General features: G+C 40.8%; 1 protein-coding gene across 1 annotated transcript in view; it reads right to left on the reverse strand.

The window, feature by feature from the left end:
* TRPM3 (transient receptor potential cation channel subfamily M member 3) overlaps nucleotides 1-19,552 on the reverse strand; it is a gene marked incomplete at its 5' end in the record, with an annotated part of 281,767 nt that overhangs the window by 4,688 nt on the left and 257,527 nt on the right. Inside the window, 3 exons of the mRNA XM_090275220.1 lie at nucleotides 6,248-6,380; nucleotides 8,353-8,552; nucleotides 8,665-8,815. Coding sequence (XP_090131346.1) covers nucleotides 6,248-6,380; nucleotides 8,353-8,552; nucleotides 8,665-8,815 — 484 coding nt within the window. The remainder of the gene's footprint in view (nucleotides 1-6,247; nucleotides 6,381-8,352; nucleotides 8,553-8,664; nucleotides 8,816-19,552) is intronic.

Raw genomic sequence — 19,552 nt, forward strand, 5'->3', positions numbered from 1 at the left:
ATAATAAGTGTGTGTGTCTTATAGACTTATAATTTACTTTTTCATCATCTAGCTGATGGAATTTGATTTTGCAAGTACTGCAATTTCATTTTTTTTTGCAATGCAATAAGCTTTGGGTAAGTGGGTAAAATACTTCTTCATTAAAGTAAGGAGAAGGACAGAGCATGCATTTCTGTAGAATGAGACTTTTTGTTTTGGATACTTTTAAAGTTGGCAGAGTAACAAAAGGCAGGATAGTTTTCTTCCTCCTTCTCCTTTCCTGGAGGCCAGTGAATACGAAGTTGTATACAAGAGATAAAGATATTCTTTTAGCATAGTTGCCTGTGATCATTGGTCTGAGCACTGTGAAATATCTCTCCGAACTGCAGGGACCCTGCTCCCCACATTTCACCTCTCTTCAGCCCCAGGATCCCGCACTGCAGAGAAACTAGCTGATGAGAGACAGAGCTAAGGCAGCAACAGGAGGCAACGAAAGAGTCAGAACCTGGTTGAGGTCAGTCAATGGAACACAGAGACGAAGGAGCCCAAGTTGATGGGAGGAAAACAGGAGGTACAAGGAGGAAGAGGCTCCTCTGGGAAAACAGAATGTGCCCAGTGGGAGCCCCAAGAGTGAAGAAACGTGGCCTTAGGAAACAAGGAACTGGGGGAGGGAAGCCTGCTAGAACAGGGTCAAGAAACTTCTTCGCCAAATCTTAACTCTTCTATGGGCTCTGAGGGGCTATGGTATATAAGACTTGGGGAAGAAAAGGACTATTTCATTCATTTTCTTCCAGAATTCTGGATGTGTTTAACAACCTAACTGTACAATCATTTAGGTCATGAATGCAACTGACAGGCCTTTAATGTAGGAGTTATAATAGAATAAAGATTTCCAGAGTCAAATTTATATATATTTGTTGCATAACTAAAGTTTGTCCCTCAATGTGAAAAAATTCTTGAAAAGTTAAGTGTAAATGGGCATGCATCACAGATATAAATAGGTCCGAAGAACAAACTAAGAGTGTTGGGTCATGATTATTGGTCATTAGTCACTGACTATGGTCACACGACTCAGGAGATAAAATGGAAATAAGAATGACACAAATTTTTGGATCAGTACAAAGCCACAAGGAGACAGATGCTAGAAGTGATGAAGTAACCAAAGAAGAGGGACTATGGAATGAAAGACGCTGAATGGGAGGAACTCCTTCTTCTTTCCTCTTTCATGTCTCCAGACCTTGTGTGGCTCATTTCAGAGTAACTCAGCAGGCCATTGCAGTAGGGACACAACAGTGTCCTGGAAAAATGGAGGTGGCTCCCGCTCCTGGGAGCCCAAAGGAGTGGCAGCCAGGAAGAGCCCAGGAATAGGTTAGTGAAAAACCCAGCAAAGAAGAGGACTAGCCTCTCTAGCCAAGGTGATGAGGAAAAGAACATTCAAAGGAAGATTCTGGTGACACAGAAAGTTTCATCTTCAATATGTAATTTCTTAACTTAAGGATTGGTATTTTCCAGAAATCCATTTTATTTTCTGATAACCTCAAAATGTGGTTAAAAGAAATATGGTTAGAGGAGAAAGGATTGGCAGGCCCTGCTTGTTCTACATTTCAAATATTCCCTAGAGTGTTGGCAGTAGTGCGGGCGTAGGATGAAAGGTAAAAACAATTCAGTAGCACAGGAGCCTAATCATGGGAGCTCTTGTGGGGAGGAAAGGGTTTAATTCAGAGCCAATGATGCAGACCAGCTGGAACTAATTCTTGATAATCCATAGACTGATGCTTAATTTATGAAATTTTTAAGTCCCTCAGGGTCATCCATCCTTCCCTTTGAGCTAATTATCCCTCTCATTAACTCTGAGAAGAAAAAGGGAGAAAAGAGTAAATTCAACTCAATCAGTGGAGATACCAAAGACCAGCATTGGGAAAAAATATGGCAGGAGGTAGGGGAAGCTCATCATTTTTTTTTTTTTTTTTTTTGGTTTACATTGTTTTTTGGTTATTTATGACTTCTATACATCCTAAGTTATTCCTGTCTCTATCAGTTTTGAAAAATCATATGTTTAATATACTATTAATAGTCATGTGTCTATCACTTTTTTGGATCTAGGTGAAGTGAAAAAAGGAGATAGAAGCCCAATTGCTTGGGAAAGGTAATTTTAGATTAAAAGATGACACTAGGAATAATGTATATCCCAGTTTGCTTAAAGTGTGACTGCCAAGAAGAAAAGTCAAATTGTAACTTCTGACAAGTGGAGCCTGACAGGTGGGGTGATGGTGAGGATGATCTTGAAGCTTTAAGTGAGGGGTCTATAAATTAAATGCCTATGGGTGGGCAACTCAAGTAAGCAGGTGAAGCATGTGACACATAAGAGAACAGAGGCAGGGTTTCTGTGGTGGCAGAGCATGCCCAGTCCAAAGGCATTCAGAATGAATGTTAATAATCACTCCAAGTCCAACACAACAGCCCTCCATGGGCAGATGCTGCCTGAAATTCACTAGTTTGCAAATGCTGTTTTAAATGAATGGAAGGAACCAGTAAATAACTACCAGCCGTGATCACCAGAAAATGTACATAACTCTTAATAAGCAAAGGGAAATTGAAAGAAATGCTAGGAGGCTGCAGATAGGAAAATGTTTTCCTGATATTCAACATTCCTGGATTCTAGGAATTATAGGAGTTTGACATAAACTCTAGGCAGTATTAAAGAATGGCTTAGTCATAGGTAATTAAGCAGATGGTATCTTTTGAGTATTTTAAAAAGATAGGGTTCATTAACAGCAGATGACATGGGCTCAATATTAATCTTGTCTCTTTTTTGATAGACTGATAGAGTGACATAGACACACAGTATCTGTGGTAAAATACATTGTGATCTTAGTGGGGAGGTTGACACACTGGGCCAACTAGAGGAATATAGATACCTGTCTGACTAACTAACCAGATAAGAAAGGATGGAACAATGGACCAACGTCATCATGAAAAGTATTTTTTTGAGTCATGAACTTTTTATATGCAATTTTATGTGCTTCACAGTGAATAATTCGGTACTGTCCTCTCCTAACTCTGGACTTTTAGCTTATGTGTTGGGTTCCATCAGTAGTTCAGCATCAGCATCATCTGGAAACTTGTTAGAAATGTAAATTCTTAGGCTTCACAACAGATGTAGTAAATCAGAAACTGTGGCATAGGGGATGATACTCAGTAGTCTGTTGTAACAAGCCCTCTAGATGATTTTGAGGCCTTTAAAATTTGAGAACCACTGGGTTGGATGTTTTTAGATGTTCCTGTCTTGAGTGTACATTGGAACTGAATGACACTGTGTTTCTTAAGGACAGGGTCCTGCCTTATGGGTCCTCAATGCCTGTCAGACTGGCATATAGTGAAAGCCTAGAATGTACCTACTGAAATAGAACTGAGCTTGTAAAAGGATAATGGACATAGAATTTGATGGAACAGACTACAAGGATTGGTTATCTGCAGTCTAAAGTCTAAAAATCTTCATAAAAGAAGGCAGTTGCCAGTGTGGCTTAACAGGTTAAAAATTTGGTTATTTAAGTATAATTATCATTAGCTAGATCTTAACCCAAATAAAGTGGAGGAATTGTTAACTCAATTAGATCATTATATTCTGGAATTGGGTTTCTTTAGATGCATCAGGGTCATTGCTCCATAAAAATGGGAGAGACAAGAATTTTTCAGAATCAATTTCCTTTGAGGTGTTAATGATCTCCCAAATTTTGTATTAAGTTCTTTACATTTCATTTAGGTGCAAAATTATGGTATAATAATGATGCATTAAATGGGTAATTATGGAAGTTCCTTTGTGTTTCTGAAAAGACTCATGCAAATACGATCTATATAAATAAATTATATTTTCAAGGCACTGGCAAGGGGAGGAATGTGGGGCTCACTATGTAAAAAAACCCTTTCCCCAAGTCTTTCAGTAGAGCAAAGAGCCAGCTCTTAATTTTTCTGACTTCAAGTTTCTGTACTGGGGCTATATAACACAAAGGGAGAATTATACAACATTCTATATACTATATAGAAGGTGTACAGTTAATGTATGTAAATTAAACACACACCTACCTGAAGGTGTGTATATGTGTATCTATCTATCATCTGTTTATCTAATATAAATAGGACAGGCGAATTCACCTGCCACTCTGCTCAGAAAAGACATGATGTCCTAGATGTGTGAGAAGAGCAATATGAATCCACTCTTCCCTTAGCTGAGCTCTGTTCCTTTGTGCACCTCATCATAATTCTGATGTGCAGAGAGCAATTATAGTTTAGAAGCCTTTTTTTTTTCTTCTACATTTACAAATGTAAAACAAACCAAAACCACAACCATCACCAACAAAAACAAAACCCCAAACACAGACTGCAGCAATAGTAGCAGCATAAGGCCTTAGCTTAGGGTCACCTCCCTGGCACCTGGGCTTGGTTGTGAGGTTGTCCTGGTCCTCCTGGCCCCTGTTACTCCAGAAGGTCAGCTAATGCTTAGGACACACGCAAGGTGGGCCTACACTCCATCCTGGATTTCTGGAAATTGCTCATCTTGGACAATCTTCTTGAGGGCGGGACTCTGTATCCACCCAGAGAGGACCAGGATCTTGGGGTAGGAGCCTCCTGGAAGTGTTTGCAGCTATAGGGTGAGAGGTTCAAGTAGATGTGCTATCGCTGTCCTTTCAGTTTCCATCCGAAAGGAATTGGGGAGATGGTCACAACATGCTTACATTCCTGGTGTCTGCACCTCTCATCTATCTTTCCAGAGAGGCAAAGGTGTCTTTGTGTCTCCACACTTCTTCTTCCTGCCTTTCTTTCCTCCCAAGTCTACGGCTTTCTGAATTCAAAAAGCATTTTAAAGACCCCGGGACATAAGCTTTGGAAATATGTCTGAGCAATGGGTGATGTATCTACATGGCACAATTTTCTGGGAACTACATGGTTTTATGTTCATTAATAAATAGCTTTGTCAAGGCCTCAGGATGAGCAGATCTTCATATTTGCAGCTCCTTTCGTAGTTTGCCAGAAAATTGCTTCACATCATGTCATCATGAAATGTTCTATTTTGCAATGACAGATGAGTATAAAATCTATTCATGCCTTTAAACTTTATTAATGTTGGCTGAGTACCTATGGATACAATCACCCAATGGCATATGCATATACATCTACATATGTAGACTGCATTCTTTGAAGAAATAAAGGGCCATGGACAGAAAAATGCCATTTGTGTAATTTCTACAAAACCATTAGAAAATGTATGAAGTGGGTAAGCAGACAAAATGTCATTTGTTTGAAAACTAGAGTTGACTGATTCAAATCTTAGAAGCCTGAATTGTATCAATTAAAATCGTAGATATATTATGTCTTTCCCATTATTTATAATTTGCTTCTGACCACTTTATATTGCAAATGTGTAAAATGTAAAGAAACATCAAAAGCTTTGTAACACTCTTGGTGTTCTTTACAACAGTGGCTCCCAAATGCTGTTTTTTTTTTTGTATTTTTTTTTAAATGTGCCAGCCTGGAACAAGGTTTTCATTAGTCTACAGCAAAATGAGGAAAGTAAGAAAATGTAAGTTCATTTGCTTAAAGTTAATCTTAATTAAATTAAAATGATTCTCTTCTTTACTTTGATATTTTTCTTATAGCCCTAGTAGTCCACAAAACCATTTGGTCAACAAGATCTAAAAAATATATAGCCACTGTGTAGAAAAATCTGATTTGATTTCTTTTCTTTTAGTTTGTTGTATAAGAAAAAAATAAAAATAATTCCAGAAAAGCCTCAACCATTTTTCTAATTTACAAGTCTCATGCTGTTGTTTATTCAGAAGGTAATGAGCACTCATACAAGCCAGGCACCAGGACTAGCTGTACCTTTGGAGAAGATGCTCAGTGATTTACATAAGGCACAAACCTGCTGGAGAGGCTTGAGTTGGGTTGGGTTCCCCATAGTTTGTGTCTGGGTTAGAACTTTCCAATGTCTAGTCTGAGCCAGCAATTCCTGCCCTGTTCTGAACACAGCAATCTCTAGCATCCAGGAAGGCAGCTGCTACTGTCCCCTGGAGAGCTCTAGGATCTGTACATCTGGGATTTTGATCTGTGAGCCCTTCAGGCAATATTCTGTTCTCTTGTAACAATTTCTTGGGCAATAAAAATAAACATAAGAGGTCTCTTTTGTGTTATTTTTGGCTGTGCACACAAAAGCAATTGATAAAGCACACATGGCATAAAACACCCCAGGAGATGTGACCAGGGAACATACCTTTCTGAAGTGACCCGTATCCTCTCATCATTGGACGAGTTGAATCGATCATCCTTTTCCCTGAAATATTCCTCTATGCATTGCTCTTCAAAATCATGTACTTTCTTGAGCTCATCATCTGTTATGAACAGTTCTGTAGAAAAGAAATGAGACATGAGGCAGAGAAGTAAAAGTGATGGCCTCTGATCTTTGGGCCTAATGACATACCTAATCTAAACCAAGGTTAAGAGAAGGGCCCTAGATTCTGTGCTATGTCTGAAACTAAATCCAAATCCAGTCAGGCAACTGGTGTCACTGTCCCCTTTCTGTGAGTTAGATTCACTATGGGTCTCTGAAGTTCATCTGAACATATCTGGTTTACTGCAGGGACTGGTTACAATAATTCAAGTTGTAAGACCAAAAATGTAGCTAAATTCAAGGAAAGGGAAGTGAACAGAGGTTTCTCAAAAGCTAAATTTATGGGCTGGGGAATATGGCAGACAGACATTGTTCACTGGCCTTACTAAAAGCCCCTTTGCAACCTTATTTGCTTTCCCCCCTTCCTATTACTGAAGCTGGAAAGCCAAATACACACATTTCCAGCCTCTCTTGAAGGTAGCAGCAATGATGAGACACAGTTCGGCTCAAGAAACACAAGAAGTCTGGGGCTGGAGGGGTGGTGTACTGGGAAGAGATTTTGCTCTCCTGATAAACTATGGTGATGTGGTTGCTTCTTTCTACATATTTTTTACCTTTCCTTTCTCTTTTTGCCTGAAATAGAAATGTGATGACTGAAAGTGCAGCAGCTATTTTGCTGCCACGAGACAAGACAGTGCATTAAGGAATAGCTGAGCCCCAAAATAGGACTCTGGGTCTTTGACTTCAGTGAGCCACTGCTGTGCTCTGGATTACCAACCTAGTCACTTTTTTGCTTTGTGAGAAAATATAAAATCTTATTTATTTGTATTATTGTTAGTCTGGTTTTCTGTTAATAGCATGTAAACTAATTCATAACTGATATGAACACAGAAAGTGGCCCAGTGTCAATTTGAAACTTGCCACTCCCCACTCCACAGCTTTCTAGTTGCCTAAATTTATGTTTCAGGTGGAAATAGTGAACTTTGGAATCCCCTGCCTCTTCTAACTCTCCAGTTTTAATGGTAAGAAAGAAGCCGGCCTTGCTGTGTCAGGGAAGTTGTTAAAGCCTTAGAGACTTAGACTTAGAGAATCACTTGATTAAATGGCTTTGATTTTAAACTTTAGACCCACTAGTCATCACCTGGAGGTAATTCCTGGCCCTTCATTCTAGAGGCTCCTTCAGTGGATTTAGTGTAGGTAGTCTATTTGAGAAACCATTGCGGCTTATCTTGTATGGCACTGGATGCCTAACGGGTCATTAACTGTGAGTGGTACCCGAGGGACATTTAACAATCTGCAGAAGCGATTGGTTTTTAATGCATGGAGGCTGGATGTGCTGAATCCCCTACAATGAGTGGGACAATCCCAGACCATGAAGCATTGTTCTTCCCCAATGTTAATAAAAGCTCCTTTTAGAAACACTGGACTAGAAGGTGGGTGGTTGGAGAGTCTTCTGTTTTGCCCTTTGAATATGGAAAGCAGGGCTGGTGTCCTCATGGAGTCAGATAAGCACAACCCCTGTGACTTGGAAAATGTTCGAGACCTAAAAAATGATAGGTCCAGCAATGAGAATGGAAAATCACACCTGGTCAACTGCCATCAACTCAACTCACACCACGGTGCTTAAATTATATATAATGCAGCATTGGGAGCCTCTAAACATAGTTGATATATTTTGTAGTGGGACCTGTGGAAAGTAAGACACTTAGAACCTATGAGGGTGCTGAAAGAGTCCTGCTGGAGCCTGGGTGTAGCTCACTGAGGAAGATGGGAGACTAAGAATGCTTGATGTCAGCCTCTACTGTCTTCTTTCTAGCACTGCTTCTCAGGCAAGCATGCCCGCCTGCTCCCTTCCAAGTCTTCAGAGTTGTCAGCAGTCTGCAGGAAGCAGGAGCAACCAGGTGGCTGCAGGTCCTCCGTGACTGCCTATAAGCAAGGAGTAGGGCAAGCTGATTTGTGGCTGCTAGGGGCTGTCACTCAAAGCTTACTCAGGCCGTAGTCCCTTTCATCTGGGTCACTCTCATGTTTCCTCCATCGGCAGCACAGGTGCTGGAATATCATGGTCATGTGGCTGAAGATGATCAGAGGTGGGGGCAGAACTGGCCTTTCATGGAAAGTCATGATGAGCTGATACCTCTGAAACTTCCACACTTGGTTGGATATTGATTTTACTTCAAAAAATGTATTGCTGAAATAGAGACCAGAGAGAATCAAGTGAGAAACTCCACTGCTTTCCAAAGCATCACACCCCTCTGGCACGCCCACTTCATCCCAAGCACTCTGAAGAAGGACCCACTTACTTAAAGACAGCGATGAGGAGGTTGACCAGCAGGATGTTTGCCACTAAAAGGTAGCAGGCCATAATGGCTGGCACGATCCAGGCTCCTGTCTTGCAGGGAGGCAGCTGAATTATTTTACCATCCTCTCGGGTCTCATTCTGTCCACAGGGAGCTGCAGGATGCAACACAGGCAAAAAATGAGAAATTCTGGCTATTTGATTAAAAAAAAAAAGGCTGATTGAAAGAGAAGTTTTTTTTTGTTTTTTTTTTTAGATGGAGGAGAAATATAGCCATCTCAACACAAACAGAAAAAAGAATAAAGAATTAAAAAAAAAAAAAAAGCCAAAATGGAAAAATGAAAGCTTCATGAATGTCTCAAGGGGCTGCTGCTACTCCAGAGGGGGACCTGGTTCCTCCTGTCTCCCAAGTTGTCATCCAACATTAAAGAGGTGGGTGGAGCCCCCCACTTGCTTATGCTGTGCCTTGGCCCTTGACTTTTACTGAGGGGCCCTTGGTGTCCTCAGGAAGCCTGGTGAGGGCATTCCCAGGGGGTAGGGGGAGGAGCAGTCTCACTGTCCCAGCAAGTTACTTTCAAGTGTGCTGTGCAGGCCAGAGGCCACAGCTGTAGGAGCAGCAGCATGGATGGGCTATTGATTGGGAATTAATACCGGGCAGCTGTTAATTGCTGCAAGAAACAACTCAGGACTCTGAGTTAACAGATTTGCTGTCTCAGTGAGGAAGGAACAAAACAGGGCAGTGCCTTGGGAAGTAATGAGAGGTGATGAGCGGGGACCCCCGAGCCTTTCTTCTGGCACCATTTCCATTCCAAAAATGTGCTTTCCAGGGCACAGGGAACCGAACCCAACTGCACTGAAAAGAAAAAAAAAAAAAAGAAAAGGGCAAATAGAAAAGAAAAGATCTGGAGGTGGGGGTGAGGAGGAAGGTGCTGTGTGGGACTGGGTGAGTGTGAGTAATATGCTAATAAGCCTGCTTGGTGTTTCCAGGTAACGTCAAGGGAAACCGGAATCCTTGACAAAATGCCTTAATGCTGCACAGACAGCATGGCTCAGGGAGTGAGACATGGCCTCAGATGCCCGGAGCTAGGTGAGGTCACCCTGCTGCTCCGGCTGTCCCTGTCCTTACTTGGCTTTAGAACAGTGTCCTTTTGCAGCTATCTGTAAAAAAGGGCATGGGACATAAGGAGGTCTCAGCAGATGCCATTGGCAGCTTTTGGAGATCTGCCAGGAAGGTCTGCAAAGTTGCCCACAGATCTTCTTGGCCAGAGTACCTGGCAAGGGGAGTCCATTCACTTCTCAAGAGTTAATGTTGCTAAGCTGAGCTCTTGTCTGTAGTTCCCACCCCTGGCCTCACAGGGCATCACCTGGGGAGCTCTAAAAAAATGCCAACGCCTGGCTCCACCCCAGACAATTCAATCAGAATCTCTGAGGGTGGCCTGGGCATCAGTATTTCTTTCAGAGGTTCCCAGGTAATTCTCAGCTGTCATTTAGGTAAGTTCATTGAGCTAAAATCAGGCTGGAAAAGTTAGGAGATTTTGACAGGCCCTCAAACCCAAAATACATCTTCTCAGGCTATGAGAGTTTTCATAGTTCAGGACACCAAGGCTCTGTTTCTATGGCCAAAGAAAGATGGCCAAAATGCTGCCTTTGGAACTGCCTGCAAAATGATTGGGTCTCGGAATCAGATATTATCAAAGAGCTGGCATCTTTCTAAATATATTGGTAGTTGTGGCACTAAGCACCCATGACAGCCATCCCTTAGAAGGAAAACCTGGTGACGGAGGGCCCCACTGCTCCAGGATGAAGTCCAAACTCTGAGGGTGGCTGGTCCAGTGCCATCTCTTGCTGCTTCCCATCTCTTCCTATGAGCCCAAACTGGACCAAGTTCCTTGTAGTTCCTAGAAATGTCAAGCTGTCTCTTATTGCCTGATTTTTGAGCTTTGCTTCTTCTGCTTCCAAAAGGCGCCCACTCCCATGTCTCCCTTGGGCGAATGCTATTGAATATTCAGTGTTTACTTAGCTCTCTGGAGCCAGCCCTGGCTTACGTTCTGCTCCTAGGTCTGGGGTAGGTATTGACAAAGGTTTTCTGCTGGACCAAGCTCTACTCAGGCTCTCCTGAGCTCTTTTCCAAGTAGGTCTCAGCTTTTAGACTTCTGTGTTTGTCTCTGCATTGTCCAATTTTAGCAAAAATCCTGCTAAGTCAGTTTAGCCAGAATCTTCAATATCTCATCACTGTTGATAGCAAATCAGGTTTCTTATTCTCCACCATCCCCCAGATGATGTCTGATCACCCTGGCCTGCCTTCAGCAAGAATCCTGTTAGGTCAGTTTAGCGAGAATCTGCCTTACTCTCCTTGATGTTTCCTCTAAGTGAGTTTCCATCCACTGACCCCCACCCTGCCCCCTGGCTATGAGTTCCCAGTTTTCCTTGTGTTCAGAGTTGAGTCCAACCTCTCTCCCCTACTACAAAGCCCCATTGCAGTGGTCCCTTGAAGAAAGTCTTCTTCACCACCTTTATCGAGTGTCACGCATACTTTATTCTTTACCAAATAATGTTTCTTCAGTAATTCCATCTTCCTTGTAATCCCAGAGGCTCCTCTGCTCACCTCTTTGGGAGGCTTCTTGTGCCATGTCACCGTTACTGATGTACTCATCTGTGTCCCACTTGAGATTCCCAGGGGGAAAACTGCTCTTCTTGTTTCCCATTACCTGGCTCCATGCACACACACAGCACATGATCACTGTTTGTTGAATGAATAAGGGAGATCATTGGACACATTTGGTTGTTGAGCACTGACAGACATTTCCCACAGCTCTGCAGGCCTACTCATCATGGACAGACCAAACTATGAGCCATTGCTGGCTCCTTCCTTAGGTCTATTTCAGAAATCCCACCCTCGGCTTGGCAAGAAGGCTTCTCATGGTCAACCAGACTTCAGGGTCTCTGTTACCCACTTGGCCATGGGCCTCAAGGAACCACTTGCTTTGCTTTTTTCTCCTCAGGTAGCTTGCCCCACTCACCCACCACTTCCTCCCAGGTGACCTCCTGAGGGGCTGTCACTCCTGTGCACCCTTCCCTCTGACTCCTGCTCAGACTTCTGTGGGGAAACTGATAAAGAGCAGCAGAAAGAACTGCTCAGGATAAGTTACATAGTGCCCAGTTTAAACAGATGTGGTCCCTGATCTCCATTTCTCAATGACATTCTGAGATTTCTCTTTACATTCTGCAAGTACATAAAATAAACTTGTGAGGGGCAGACACATCCATCTTGGTCTTTTGGCCCCATATTTATTGAAGCATGCAGACATTTCCCCCACTGAAGCCCTCCTTCTAGCCTAGGGAGAAAATCAGGGAGAACAGGAGGTACTTGCTGGCTTCGTGGCCCACATGCATTTCCTTAGACCTTCAGGTGGTGTCATTGAAAAAGTCCTCTCTAAATCTCTGCTTGGTTCCTCTGCTTTGTTTCTCAAAGTCCCCTAATTGTTAAAACATTGGGCCAGCTTAATACCTTTATACAAGATTTGCTTTGGTGTGGGAGCTCCCTGATACTCTTTCAGGCATTAATTTATTTCGGCTTCTTTCATACTTTTTATTCATCCTGCCTTTATAGAGATAATATTACTTTAGTGGTAGCAATATGCATTATAATCAGGCATACCTGGGTTCAAACCCTGATTCTACCATTTTCAAATGATGTGACATTAGCTTACTCCATGAACTTCAGCTTCCTCATCTGTAAAATGGGGGTAGTAATAATATGTAACATGGGGGGAGGTTGTCAAGATCATTAAATGAGATAATGCATATAAAGCACTTAGCTCAGTACCTAGCACATTAGCGCTTGATAAACAGCTGCTGCCATCTTTACTATTGCTACTTTTGTAATGAATAGACTTTAAGTGTTTTGCAATCACTATGCATAGCACTTATTCTATAAACATTTAGTGAGTGGTTATAATAGGCTGGGTACAGGGGACAATGGAGATCAAAGAGACAATCCCTGTTGTTTAAGCACCTCACTATTTAGTAGGGGGCACAGAAAGGGAAGAGAACAGGGCATTATTGTGTGATGTGAGCTCAGATGGGGATCTGAGGAACCACTGCAGGCCCTCTGGCCTGGGTCACAGAGAACAGTCTGATAGGATGAGCCTTGAAGACCATCATCTAGATTCCACAGCAACAAGTGCAGTAGAAATGAGTTAGATGATCTTTGTGACAGTGATAATGATAACAAAAATGACTCACTAAGAAATAGCCTTTATTTGGTAATATCAGCAAAGAGGCAGTTAGTGCAAAACACTGTTCTATAATGGCTCCTAATGATGTCCTTGTTCTGGGTGTTTACCTGCATTAGAAAGTGCTCTGTCTCAAACTTACAGATGTCTGCCATTGATGAAGTGAACTGGGTGATTTAAAGCCCTGACAAATAGTAGATTCCATGATGAGGGGTAAGTTATCTGGATTTGTCATGAGGCGCCAACCTGGAAAATGCTCCATGGCACATGAACCCAAGATGACGCATGGGTGGATGTTTAGGGGCATGTGGGCTGGTGGCTACCACTATGGCTCCTCCTTCTCTGCTTTGGAACCTGACACTTGAGTGGTTATACTGCCAATGCTTTTACAAGAAGTAAATGAATAGTCACTATCACCTTCATACCTGTTACCTCCCTCTACGTTGGTAATGATGCAGAATGCCTCCAGTGGATGTGGGCTGGTTCCATCTGCCCAATACTATATACGTTTACCCTTCTTTGGTAAGAGCATCCTGGTTTCCCTTTGTGGAACCACCCCTGTCCCACTCTCAGTCCATAAAGTTTGGGTGAAATGAACTCCAATTCCATATCTAGGAGATTAATCAGTCTGCTTTATCCCCAATTGCAGCAACTCGTTCAGAGGTGGACATGTAACTAATCTGAGCAGTCAAAGTCAATGAGCATTGGCCTGGGGAGTTCTGCTGGACCTAATTAGTATAAAACAGGAGGTCTCTTTTTATAATGTGATGTAATGCTACCAAGTGGAGAGGGTCTCCCTGGGAGTGACTATAACATGGAGAAGAGAAACCAATTCCTGATCCAGCCATGGCTAAAACTAGCCCTTGTCAGTTAGCTGAGCCACAAAATTCCTTTTGTTCCCCTTAAGTTAATTTTATTTGGGTTTCTATTACTTGCAATTAAAAGTCCTGTCTAACATAATCACCCCTGTCTTCAACTGCTGTGCACAGGCCAGTAATAAAAAAACATGGATATTTTGGACACTCCACTCTTGAGAAGCTGCAGTTGGAGTCTTAGAGGAGCATGAAAAGATTGGAAGGGGCAACCTGGAATGGGAATTCTGATATGCTGTCAAGGTTGAATCACAGTGGCAGGGTTTTAGGAGCCAGAGGCACTGCTGTTGTCCTTCCCCCCGGCATCAAAGAACTTAGTGGTCCTACACTGATCAATGCTCAATTGTCCAACTGGCGCCTCTGACTCAGTGACTAGTAACACAGATTTTGCCTATTATCAAATAAGTAGGGTAAATGCAGTTGGGAAATTCAGCCAAGCACCTGGACACAGCCAAGCTGCTCCTAATGTGAAGAAAACCTGGTTCTAGAAGATGATCATTGATAGATTAGGTCACAGGAGTCACGGGTGCAAGTGTGGGGACAGAAACGGGAAGGTATACCTTTGCAGTTGTGGCCAGATTAGAAAGGATCAGACATTTGGAGGTTTAGATTCTCTATGGTTTATCCACGTGGGTCACATTCACATATTGTTTGGCAGGAAGTTGGAAGTGCTATTTCTTCTAACTAAGCAACAATGGGTAGCAATTAAACAGGCAATGGGGCTCCAAGACAATGATGGGTTGTGCAGTCATAATTTGGCCACAGTATGTGAATGATAGTAAGAAAGCCCTCCCTCTTTGTTATATAAAGCCTTTCAATAGCTGGACCTTTGTTTTCATAAATAAACTTTTACCTAATTAATACAAGGGTCAGCAACATCCTCACTTGGATTAGGAACCTTTGTCTGTTTTGTCCAATAAACGAAACAGCAGTTAGAACACTTCCTGGCACATAGTAGATGCTCAAAAAACATTTTCCAAATGAATATATACTGTATATTTGACCTGCTTCATCAGGCATTTCTGCAAAGGGTTACATCTGATCAATTTCACTGGGTCAGCGTCTGTTGTCCTATTTACTTTAAGATTGCAAGTGTCACAATGACCTGCCAGTATGGATGGTTCCTGTAAGAGCGATTTTTATTTGTTTATTTGTTTGTTTTTGCAATTGCCAAGTTTTACAGTTAAAGAAACATGCCTTGTTTTTGGGAAAGGCTATAGCAAATCTCCCTCTTGAATGCTGCTGTGTAAATCTCCAGGCACACCAGCCATAACACCCTCTCTTGTACTTGTGCAGACATTGTTCATCAATCATGACATGCTTTCCTTCTGAGCCAAGCTGTGGCTTTGGAATCCTTTTCAAGTCAGAACTACCAAAAACACAACCAATCAACTAAAGTTGACACAGAGGGAAACTTCTTCTCAGTTCCTTCAAAAATGAGAATATAAGGCTATGGGTAAAAGATCATTTCTGTGCCTGCCTGTTTTCAGGATCCTCCTCATGTGCACATGTCCTGGCCAATACCCAACCTATACCACTTCAAAGTTGCCCAGGAACTGGAAAGCTGGGTCAAATTAGACATCCTGCTCTTCTGAGACCCTGACATTTTGATGAAGGACCACTCTGTGAGACCCCTCCTTAATATATGCTGGGCCTCTGGATACTCCCACTGCTTATTTTAAAGACAGCTTTTAAAATGGGTATTTCCCCAAGAAATTCTGATCCTTGTTCTTTATCTGGGATCCTCAAACATGAAGGACAGTAGAGATTTGGGAGTAGACGGGGGAAAACACAGCATGTGCCAGCTTCTGTGCTGGGCACTTTACATTGGCCTTGCATTTATATGTTTTAGTAACTCTCTAAGAAATATATTATCTTTGCTTCACAGCCAAGGGAACACATACCAAGGGGTGAAGTGTCTTACCCAAGACCACGCAGCTAATAAGGGATAATGCAAGAACCATTTATTCATTCATTCAGAAAATACTGAATTCTTGCTCTGTGCCAGTGGGAATTGACACTGGAGATGCAATTATGAATGATACAGAAATGAATTCTATCCTTTCTCTGACCCGAAAGCTTATATGTACTCTGCTCTATGTCATGTGGCCATTCCAATGCAATACTTCATAATAATAGTGACTACCTATTGTGTACTTAAATGTAAGGCCCTGTACTATAAGCTTTACTTCTACCACTTTATTTTAATCTTTACAATTAATTATTATACTTATTTTACAGATGAAGAACTGAGCCTCAGAAAGCTTTAACATCTTTGTCAGTATCACAAAGACAATAAGAACAGAGTCAGGAGGTGCACTCAAACCTGCTCTACCATGAAGTCTCTTTCCTCTGTGCCTCTGTAGAAAGAGCCAACATGGGGTTGAGAGGAATCTCTCAATTATGAACAAATATAGAGACAAATTAATAGACATGTGAATTTTTCTTCTTTTCATCAACAAGAATAATGGCCTGAACTGGTCAGAGGATGTAACAAATGTATGGCACACTAAAATTCAGAGTGTGGAGAAAGAAATTTATTCATAAATAGGTATCAGGTGTGGGCACTCATGTCCCAAAGATTAAGACATTTGCCTTTTTGATATCATCCTATCATATAAAAGAAGAAGAAACATTTATTTATTTAATGCACATACCACCTTGTTCTTCAGAAGCATGAGAAATTAAAAATAAAAATAGCAGTGTTTGATATAATCAGCATCATTAAAAACATGATGAAGAATTGTATCTCAAAGATTATTCCCTCTCAAAATTAAAGGCAATGGAATAAAGAGCTTAGTTGAGTGTATGACTACATTTACCCTTTATTTTATTTTATTTTTTTAAAGAAAGGATTTTAAACTAAAAATCCACCTTGAGAAGATAAGGATCCAAAGAAGATTTTTCTACCTCTTTTTAAAAATCCATCCAGTTTGCCATGGAGGATTGAGAACGCCATTAGCACAGCTCCTATGACTGACTCTCAGGGTGAATTAGATTCAGATAGCTGTGCTTTTCTGGCCCTTTTCCTGACATGGTTTTCCTGGCAAGACAACTGGAGATAACTCTCCTTGCATGGCTACGTCTTTCTAGAAGGTCTTGATCTAAGAGTCTTAGATAGTAGAATATCCAGGCAGAAGTTTACTTTTTATTTTAATAGGCCAGCACCAATGTCCTCTGGTAATGAAGGACAGGAAGAGCAGAGGTAATTATAAAGGTAGGTTCTAACTTTGTAGAGCCAAAAGCATCACCCACCAACTCTGCCTTTTACTTCTTTTTGCAACTCATTTCTTCTCCCTTCTCCTAATCTAACTGCTGGATAAGATCCAAATCTATAGTGACATGACACAAAGTCAAGCGACAGGAAGAAGCAAGAGGAGGCCTCAGTACCCTCATCTGTGAATATAAGGACTTGAACTACTGATATTCCCTACAGTGTGATGCACATACAGTTTGGAAGTCCAAGATGATTTCAGGATGCAGGAACAGGACATTAAATAACATTGAATTGAACAGTGAAAAGTGGTGACCTTTTCAAGTCTCTTTCCATCTTCCTGACTCCACCAGAGAAAATGTGTCAGTTTGAGGATAACATTTCTTTAATGCTTTCTTCACATTTGCTAAATTCCCTTTGTAGTAGAGACTGGGCAGGGTGAAATGGCACAGAGACTAAAACAACAATTCAAAAGATCAATAAATCCAGGAGCTGGTTCTCTGAAAAGATAAATAAAATCAACAAGCTTTTAACCAGACTCATCAAGAAAAAAAGAGAGAGGACCCAAATAAATGAAATTAGAAATGAAATACAAAGGGTACCACAGAAATACAAAGGACTGTAAAAAATTACTATGAACAACTATATGCCAAGAAATTTGACTACCTGAGTGAAACAGGAAAATTTCTAGAAACATATAATCTTCTAAAACTGAATCAAGAAGAAGCAGAAAGTCTGAATAGACAGACAACATCTAATGAAATTGAATCAGTAATAGAAAAAACTCCCAACACACAAAAGCCCTGGACTGGATTGCCTCACAGGTGAATTTTACCTAACATTCATGGAAGAGCTAACTCCTATCCTTCTCAAACTATTCGAAAAAACTCAAGAACAGGAAGACTCCCAAATTCTTTTTATGGGTCAAGTATTTTCCCAATTTCAAAACCAGGAAAGGCATAACAAGGAAAGAAAACTACAGGCCAATATTGCTGATGAACATAGATGCTAAAATCCTCAATAAAATTGGCAAACCAGATCCAGTAATATATTAAAAAGAATTTATACCATGATCAAGTGGGATGCATCCCAGGAATGCAAGGATGGTATAATACTCACAAATCAATAAATGTAATTCACTACATAAACAAAATAAAAGATACAAATCACATAGTTATATCAATAGATGCTGAAAAAGCATTTGATAACACACATTTATGATAAAAACACTCAGAAAAGTGAGAATAGAGAGAGCACACCTCAGCATAATAAAGGCCATATTCAGGAAACCTACAGCCAATATCATATTCAAAGGGTAAAAACTAAAAGCTTTCTCCCTAAGATCAGGAAAAAGACAAGGGTGTCTGCCTTCATCACTTTTATTCAACATAGTATTGTAAGTTCTAGCCACAGTGATCAGACAAGAAAAAGAAATAAAAGTCATTCAAATTGGAAAGGAGGAAGTAAAACTGTCATTATTTGCAGATGACATGATAGTGTACATAGAAAACCCTATAGGCTCCACCAGAAAACTACTTAACCTAATAAGTGAATTTGACAAAATAGCAGGATACAAAGTCAATATTCCGAAATTGAAGGCATTTTTGTACACCAACAATGAAATATCAGAAACAGAAACTAGAAAAAAAGTCTCATTTGCTATAGCAATAAGAAAAATCAAGTACCTAGGAATAAACTTAACCAAGGAGGTAAAAGACCTATACTCAGAAAACTACAGAACACTGAATAAAGAAATTAAGGAAGATACAAATAAATGGAAGCATATACTGTATTCATGGATTGGAAGAGTTAACATCATCAAAGTGTCCATACTACCCAAAGTGATCTATAGATTCAACATAATCCCTATTAAAATATCAATGACATATTTCACAGATTTAGAAAAAATATTTCAAAAATTTATATGAAACCAAAAATGACCCCGAATAGCCTCAGCAATCTTGAGAAAGAAGAACAAAGTAGGAGGGATCACAAAATCTGATATCAAACTATACTACAAGGTCACTCTAATCAAGACAGTCTGGTACTAGCATAAGAACAGACATATAGATCAATGGAACAGAATAGAGAGCCCAGAAATAAACCCATGTCTCTATGGTCAATTAATATTTGACAAAGGGGGCAGGAGCATAAAATGGAGTAAAAACAGCCTCTTCAACAAATGGTGCTGGGAGAACTGGAATGGTACACTGCAAAAAAAGAAAAAAAAAAAACCTAAAAAACAAAACAAAACTAGACCACCAATTTACACCATACACCAGAATAAACTCAAAGTACATGAAGACTTAAACATAAGCTGCGACACCATAGAAATCCTGGAGGAAAACGTAGGCAGTAAAATTTCAGATATCCAATGCAGCAATATTTTCACCGATATATCCTCTAGGACAAGGGATATAAAGAAAAAAAATAGGACTTACGGCCAAGATGGAGGCTTAGACGGACATGCTAGGTCTCCCTCTACAACTAGAGAGGAATACAACTACTTCAAAACAAAGGATAACTAGAAATTCCAGAAAATAAAACTACACGGAAGCCCAACATATGAAG

Source organism: Furipterus horrens, unplaced genomic scaffold (genome assembly GCF_987537825.1).
Source record: "Furipterus horrens unplaced genomic scaffold, mFurHor1.1.pri manual_scaffold_4, whole genome shotgun sequence".
Classification (NCBI taxonomy): Eukaryota; Metazoa; Chordata; class Mammalia; order Chiroptera; family Furipteridae; genus Furipterus; species Furipterus horrens.